This window comes from Octopus sinensis, linkage group LG4 (genome assembly GCF_006345805.1).
Source record: "Octopus sinensis linkage group LG4, ASM634580v1, whole genome shotgun sequence".
Classification (NCBI taxonomy): Eukaryota; Metazoa; Mollusca; class Cephalopoda; order Octopoda; family Octopodidae; genus Octopus; species Octopus sinensis.
The window spans coordinates 70,721,433-70,730,177 of NC_043000.1; the positions used below are offsets into that span (position 1 = coordinate 70,721,433).

The following is an 8,745-nucleotide window of genomic DNA, read 5'->3' on the forward strand; positions in this document are numbered from 1 at the left end:
TTTGCTAAAATTGCTGTTTCTTTTGAGATATCATCAGAAAAAGGTAATTAAAATTCATTAAAATGACAGATCTATTGGACTTTCAAAGAGGTCAAATTGTTGGTGCTCATATGGCAGGTGCTAGCGTAACGAAAACAGCTGAAATGTTTGGGTTTTGAAGAAGTACTGTCTTGAAAGTAATGACAGCCTTTGAGGAAGAGGGAAAAACCTCCTCGTCAAAACAAAACTCCGGAAGAAAACCAAAACTCTCAGATAAGGACCGTCAGACTCTTACATGAATTGTTAGAAAGGATCACAAAAGGACAACTCCCAAAATTGCTGCAGAGCTTAATGACCACTTCCTGCACCCAGTTTCCACAAAAACTGTTTGCCAAGAGCTGCACAAAGCTAGATTTCATGGGAGGGCTGCAATCAGAAAACCACTACTTTCAAAAACAAAAGTTGCAAAGCATTTAGAGTGGAATAAAAACTTACAGAATTGGTCCCTAGAGCAGTGGAAGGATGTTATTTTCTCGGACGAGTCATCCTTTACCTAATTTCTGACCACCGGCTGAGTATACATGTGGAGACAGCCAAAAGAAGCATCTGACTCAGACTGTCTTCTTCCAAATCTTAAACATGGAGGAGGATCTGTGATGATCTGGGGAGTAGGGGGAGACTACATCTTGGAAATCTGCTAGCCCAATGGTTTTCCTTCATGGCAGAATTAATAGTCAAGACTATTTAAGCATTTTATCTGATCAAATTCAGCCAATGGTTGTGGAACTGTTTCCAGAGGGAAATGCAATCTTTCAGGATGATAATGCACTAATTCACACAGCTAAAGTTGATACTGAATGGCATGAGTAACATTTTAGTGAAGTTGAACATCTTATCTGGCCACCACAGTCCCCAGATCTCAATATTATTGAACATTTATGGTGCATTTTAGAAAAACAAGTAAGGAGTTGATATCCTCCACCATCATCACTACAAGAATCCTCTGCACTGTCCTCAGAATGACACCCAAACACTCTGAAATGTTTGTATTGGAACTTCCAGTGCAAATGCCAAGTAGTACTCATGTCGTTTCCAAATTGTGAATTGCGTCATGAGTGAATTACATCACGGTGCTGTTTTTCTCACAGTTGGTACCCAACTGACCCTACTATACTGTGTAGTTGACAAAATCAAAAACAAGAAATGTGCAAGCATGAAATTAAAAATATAAAATTGCAACAATTTACCCATCGCACCCTGTATACACACACACTAAATATTTTCTTTTATCTATTTCAATCATTAGACTGTGGCGATGGTGGGGCACTACCTGATACTTATTCTATCAGTCTTTCTGCTGAACCACTAAGCTATGGCAAGGTAAATAAACTATCACTGGTTGTCAAGCAGTGGTGAGGGACAAACACAGATACAAAGACCCCCACACACACATACATGATGGGTTTCTTTCAGTTTCTGAGTACCAAATCTACTCTCAAAGCTTTGGTCAGTCTGAGGCTATAGTAGAAGACACTTGCCCAAGGTGCCACGCAATGGGACTGAACCTAGAATCATGTGGTTGGGAAGCAAGCTTCTTCCTACACAACTACAGAAAAATATGATCAAGGCAATAATAGTGAAAAAGAGATCGTATTTAATGTAAGTTTGCTGCTGCTTTCAGCAAATGACTCAACATGTATAGCAATTCACTTAAAGGAATGAATATGACTTTTGAAAAATGCATTGTAAACAAAATTAACTTCTTTGAAAAATAACACTAGGTTCTGACATGGGATTTTGTGAGATTTGGCTGCATTTTCTAGCATCTTGAGTAACCATGTAATAATATTTAGCTGGTTTGTTCCTCTGACATTGCATATACATGTGAGAGAGTGCAGAAATATATAGTGAGTATATAATTTTCAGTATTCTCCATGGTTATTATTTCTAGCACGTCGAGCAGCCACATACAAGGCTCTTCCTGTGTGTGCATATGTGTGTGTGTGTGTGTGTGTGTGTGTGTGTGTGTGTGTGTGTGTGTGTGTGTAATGCAATGTTGGATTTATACACATGTACTGTCATGTATTTGTGTTGTGATTTATGTGTGAAAAAATGTGTATGCTCTTGCCCCAGGTTATTATATTGAATAATAAAAAATATATTCTCTAAAGAAATTTACCTGATGGCTGTGCTTGGGATTCCATCTTCCAGTTTTTTTAATCTGACTTTCTTCAATGCAACAGTTTGACCATTCTAAAAGAAAAAGAAAAATTTTCATTTTCATTTTGTTCTGTTCCAAACATTTCTATATTATAACTTCTGATTAAAATAAGACAAAGAAGAAGACCCAACATATGTAAGCCATTAAAACAAATAAAACAGGTAACCAATGATGGCACATTTTTTCAGTTCACAAAAAGCTGCTAGTCTAATTTTTACCAACTCATGCTAATAGACGACTGTCTATTTCCACATAGAGATCATCTTACTTATAACAAATAACTTTTTGGACATTACTGAACAAAACAGACATTACTATTAGGCAGAGGAGAGCAATGGAGAAGTGAGGCACAAATGACAATGATGAGGATACGTAATTTCCATTCTGTAGTGCCTCTGTCAGTCAATGTTGACCAGGTATCTGCACCTGTATGTGCAAGTCTGGACAAAATTTCTTTCAAAGAAGACTAGCTGTTGCCTATGCACGCAAGTCTCCCTTCTCCACATTACTGATGTTTATCAATAGTGGGATAAAGGCTCCTGACTTGGGTCAGTAAAATCTCCTCAAGAAAAGTTGCTGACTTGGGCTGATACAACTTAGCACCAGTGTCATTGCAGGCATTGTTGTTAGAGCTGTTGCAAAGCACTGGACCAAATACTGCAAAGCATCTTTTCTAATTCTCAAACACTTCTATCAACGCCCTTCCTGCTCTTGATTAGTACATTTTGATCAATACTCTGCCCTCAATTAGTATGTTTTGAAAGATGAAAAGCAAAAATGACAATCGCAGGATTTGAATTAAGAGTGCAAAGTTAAAACAAAAATACTGTGAAGCATTCGAAATAACACTTTAACAGTTGTCAAATCACTGCCTTAAATTCCATTATTTTAATATTTTATAACTAAAAAAAAAACAAATTCCATTAGTTGATAGAAAATGAAGTTATCATATTAAACAAAATAAATATGGGGCTTGGAGTTGACAAATTTATGATTAAAATTCTAACTAATAGTTACAAGCAATGGTAAATAAGTGAAATAACAGATTCAATTGAACCAGAAATTAAACAAAAGAAATGTACACTGGTGAAACACGAGAAGAAATAGCACCCATTAGTTCCTACTTCCTCTAACAGCACATGGACATTTGTACTAAATAATAGTGGTGTAGATAGAGTGTGTGCCACCCTTCAGTTTGCTGCCCCCAGCCCCCACAAAAGATACATATGCACAGTGACTAGATTGATTGTTGTATTTAACGATGGGTCGTATTCATGTCCTGATATTAAAACCAGTATTATTTCATTTCAATACAGTGTATAGAGGCTTATAGCCTGCAACAGATCCAAAAGTGGTGCTACCTGGGAAGGACTGCCTTCTCTGCTCCACTCAAGTTATGCTAGTGCTCAATAGCTATACTAATAAATCTTACCTGCTTATATTTAGCTTTGAAAACAATGCCATGTGCTCCTTCTCCGATGTTTCCAAGAATGGTATACTGTTCCATTGTGTGTGTGACATCTGAACTGTGAAAAGAAATCTAATTCTTCCAGTATTAAAGTTTCAATAATAATAAATTGCTGAAACAAACTAACTAACTATAAATGAGTACAAGAAGTTATATTTGATTATATTAAAAACTGAGTTAACTGTTACAAATTATGAAAATTACTCCTTTTCTAATTGCTTCTTTATACTGTCACATCTGTTCATCAAAATCATTAGGTAAGTTATATGGCATTGGATAAAGCAAATAGTTTATAGCTGCATGCTCCCCTGAAAACTTACTAATCAGCTTTAAGTTAACCCTTTTTTTTTTCTTAAGTTATGTAAAAAGAATAATGTACCATCACCACCTGTGACATTATTGGGACCCCATAAATCCATGATTTTTAACTGTTATTATATCTTAAATATCTACTTAGAATCATCATCATTGTTATCGTCGCCGTTTAACGTTTGCTTTCCATGCTGGCATGGGTTGGACCGTTTGACTGAGGGCTGGCGAGCCAGAAGGCTGCACCAGGCTCTAATCCAATCTGGCAATGCTTCTATAGATGGATGCTCTTCCTAATGCCAACCACTCCTAGAGTGTAGTAGGTGCTTTTTACATGCCACCAGCATGAGGGCCAGTCAGGCAGTACTGGCATCAGCCATGCTCGAATGATGCTTTTTATGTGCCACTGGCATGGGTGCCAATCAGGCAGTACTGACATCTCAACAGGTCTTTGCAAGTACTGTTTATTGCCCAATGATTGAAGGGTACTCTTAAATGGGCTGGTTATGCTGCACTGGCATAAGCCACGGTTATGTTCTCGGCTTGCTGGGTCTTCTCAAGCACAGCATATCTCCAAAGGTCTTGGTCACTTATCGCCTCGGTAAGGCCCAACGTTCAAAGGTCGTGCATTAAAAAAGTTTGTGAAGATAACATAGTAGTTGGATAATTTTTTCTTCTTTCACTTATTTATTTATTTATGTTATCCAATTTGAATTCTACTAGATAAAGAATATAAAATATTTTTTATGTAATTTCCTTATTTTATAAACATTTGTACAGTGAAAACTATCAATATCAAAAATAAAATGAGAAACAAAACATTATAAGCAAGATGCAAAATATTATGGTACAAAACATTATTTTACAAGTTTGTCAGAGAAGAGACTGTGCACATGACTTTTGCAGGATATTCCAGTTTGGAGATATGTGGCTGATGTTCAGCTTGAAAATCTGTCTGTTAATGTATTTTTCATCTTTTATTCTTCACTTGTTTCCATAATAGAGGAAATTTCAGATAGTTATAGTTTGGACAAGGAAAGACAAAGAGAATTCTGTCATGTATAGAGTATCAGAGGTGAGACACAAAATGACAAAAGTAGAAAAGACAAGTGTGCACTGGTGGAAAATGTATTACTAACTAATTTAGAAGACAAAAGGCAAAAAATTGAAATAGCATATCCTAATTTCGTGCATGTAGCATTTTGGTGAGAGAATAATTACATATCAACCAAATGACTGTCTTTTGAATATAGTCCAGAACAACATTCCTCAAACTGACAAATTCCAGGTTCCACCAAAAAATAAAAAAAGATAAATTTTACCCCACTCCTTCTTTATGAATAAGAAGAGAAAATAGTTTTCTTCTTCATATAATTTTATATATTATTGTGTCTGGGGAGAGTAATTCTCTTTTAGTGCCTTATTATTTAACACACTCACCGGTTCGATTTCCACTCATTTACTGTTCTTTCATATCTTTCTTTATCATGGCTTTGGACAAGTTTTAAAACCAAATTTCTTTAAACACTGCAATTTGCCTGGCCTCACCTCATACATACACTCTATTAGAGACACTGGTCTAGAATGTCGATGTGTTTAGCAGCAGCACTGCCTCATGGATGTGAACAGTACTCTAGGGTCGAATTTTAGGGGGAAAATGGAATTATAAGAAAAGTTTTCTTGTCGTTAAGGGAATATGAACTTAGGGTAAATTTTTTGAAAGTTTAAGAAGAGCTAACAATTTCGCTGTAAACAATTTAAATTTAATCTCAGATATAACCCATCGATCGTGTTGTAAAATATAAGATTAAATATTTTAGAAGTAGTGCATTTATGAAAACCATTTGCCTAATCAAGTAAGATAGACAACTAAAGGTCTTATATCATTTACCAGAGAAACAAATAAATGTGGTATTTTCAACGTTTTAACTGGCATTAAAGGCAAAAAGAGTAACGAATTCGATCGGGAATTGGAATCTTGATTTTCGAACTTAACTTACAGGTGTTTATCTAACACAATAAAGTGCTCGAGATACCCTGCTATTTAATTGCATTTATTACAAACTTTAATACTTATAAGTGGATTAATTTCAAATGCTGCCGATTATTTTAATCAGCGTTCGAAATTAGTTCATATTAAAGAATACACTTACCTACTCTTTCTCACTACCAAAATTGCCCTGAATGTATTGTAAATCAATTACTCGACAAAAGCATATCTTCACAAGAGCTTATGTCGTAAAAGTAACTCAAAATGTTCAGTTGTGCTGCTTTTATACAAAAAACGTAATTATAGTTATTTAAGAAATCCAAGGAATATCAATAGCTGAAACAATTTTATTCACCTTTTAATTTACATCAAATCATTTTATCGTAGGCGAACCAAAGTAATTGTATGTCAAATATTCCTTATTCAATGTTTATAATTAGTTCGTTGCTAAGGACACCGCCATTATTGTAATCATAACATTTCTCTCGTTTTTTTTTACCAGAACAGTATTAATTTAACTACATTTCTTTCTGTATATTGTAGTTTTTATATGCTATTTTGATTTTATTTGTTTATTGGCGATAAAGACGAAACTTCGCCTATTTATTTTTGCGGGGATGGTCATTTGAACAATAATTTTCAAATTACGAATACATATAAACATTAGTTGAAAATATGGCGGAGTTTTGGAAACGCTGTCCCTCAAAGTCTTGTATTTCATGGGAAAGGAAGAGTAGTTTTCTCTTCATTTTTAGAATTCCTGTAGTTCATGCAACAGAACATACGATTCTTAGGACTTCGATTAGATAGCTAAGCCTAAACTTCACTGAAAGCATTTCTTGATTTCATTTGAATTTATGTTGTGAAGGTTATGGAGAATTAATCGAGTTTTCTTTGATATGAACATGTATTATTATATATTTTTGTTAATCTTTCGTAATTGTTACAGCAGAAATATTTTCATCCTTTAAACATTACATATATTTTTCCTTTTTCAAAGTCAGGGAGGACTCTATACTTGGTTACTTGACTTAGTAGAAACAACAGCCAAATCTCCCTACCATCTTGAAAACAGCGGGGACATAGTAGATATTTTTTTCTACTAGAGACACAAGGCCTGAAAATACAATCCAAAATACACCATACTCGAAAAAAGAAAGGGATGGTCATGACTAGAACGTCTTTGACCATATATTCACTGAAATAGGACTTTTTTTTTATATTAGGCGTGGCTTAATTTGTTTTTGTCCATTGCATTCCACTTCGGCGGATATTTCGTTCACAGCTGACAAGCAATTAATTACTAACAGGCTATGGGTAAAAGACGTTCTCAACCGGTATCCATATAAGATTTTGTTGTTAAAATTTACGTGTAATAAAATTAGTTATACTTCTTCAATTCCAATCCATAAAATATTTCAACAATTTTTCTATGCAATTCCAAATGATATTCGATTATAAAAATATAAAAGGATTTTATTTACACATCGAATGGTTATGGGGTGGGTGGGTCCTGCAGAGTAAAATAGAAATCAAAGGGGTCTATAGGTAAAAGAAAAAAAAAGGGTTAAGAAGCACTGCTCTATATGGTCGCTCAATAAACAAACCTTCCTCAAATAACGCTCCACCTTCTTATAAACAAGGCATATGCGTCTCTAGTATAAATTCTACAGGCGATTATTCAGCTTATTTACATAAAAAAATAATGCTTCATTTTAATTTAATATAAAATCTGTCAATTTTGCAAAAGCCTTCACTTCTGTTCAGTATTGGAGTTGAAAATTACAACATACGTACGTACGTATGTATATATGTGTCTTATTCAGTTTTATTTCAAGATTTCTTGCCAACAGAGAAAGAGCCGGTTTCTAACCTAGATCCAAGGCTCTTTTATTGGAATTTCAGTAACAGGGTATTTTTGTTTGTTTGTTTGTTTGTTTGTATGTATGTATGCATGCATGTATGTGTGGAGATTTGTATATTTTGTTAGAAGTTATCGATCTGATGGATTTCATCAAGTCTCATTGGTAGATAATACCATGATGACATTTTCAAACACCTGTTTATGATGTGGGTGATATTTTCAGTGTTAACTCCACAAAGTCTGCATCAATTTATTTGTGTATGAAATAATGAGGGGTGGGGGGGACAATGGGGAGTTTTGATTGCATTTTTGACTTTGAGACAAAATATATATTTTTTACAAATGACCTTCTCTAAATGCAAAATGCATTAAAAACATTATCTAAACACGATCATATATATTTAAACAATAAAATTCTGGAAAGTTTTACTGATTTTTACAGTTCCAGCGATGGATTGGATCTGTAGTCTTCAAATTAGCTTTCTCCTTTCTGGTTTTAAGAAGCCTAATTTCTCAAAATTGGTATTTAGGCAGTGTGTTACATATCCCAATACCCCAATAATTACAGGTATAAACCTGAAACTTGTAATCTGGGTAGAGAAACTGCAGATTTCTCAGTTGTTTGGTGTAGGTATTCTCTTTTTCACTAATCTTCAGCTTTATGTTAATATCTGCTGGGCACCTAATTTCCACAGCTGTACTCTATCCCGTTTTCACTGGGACATTCCACCAATACTCCTTTTTATTATGAGTGGCTCTGGCTTCTACCATACTGTGGGTTCTTATTTCTTTGTCCTTGGGGTTATCCTGATGTTTTGATGTTTTGAAGAAAACATTGATATTATTCCAGAGTGAATAAAATGTGAAACAATGCCAGGAAAAAAAGAGAGATAAAACACATCAATAAACCATTT

At 34.6% G+C, this 8,745-nt stretch overlaps 1 protein-coding gene across 7 annotated transcripts in view; it reads right to left on the bottom strand.

Moving 5' to 3' along the window:
- Positions 1 to 7,296, bottom strand: part of LOC115211054 (cyclin-dependent kinase 20) — a 34,969-nt gene extending 27,673 nt beyond the window's left edge. The window contains exons 1-3 of one of the 7 annotated variants that reach the window (XM_029779933.2): positions 6,131 to 7,296; positions 3,633 to 3,721; positions 2,159 to 2,232 (exon numbers count right to left, since the gene is read on the bottom strand). In XM_029779933.2, coding sequence (XP_029635793.1) covers positions 2,159 to 2,232; positions 3,633 to 3,707 — 149 coding nt within the window. In that variant the 5' untranslated portion in view covers positions 3,708 to 3,721; positions 6,131 to 7,296. Of the gene's footprint in view, positions 1 to 2,158; positions 2,233 to 3,632; positions 3,747 to 4,843; positions 4,938 to 5,417; positions 5,748 to 6,130 lie in introns of those variants that run through there. The other 6 variants (XM_029779934.2, XM_029779930.2, XM_029779931.2 and 3 more) reach the window with 6 other exon arrangements.
- Between the last annotated feature and the right edge of the window lie 1,449 nt (positions 7,297 to 8,745).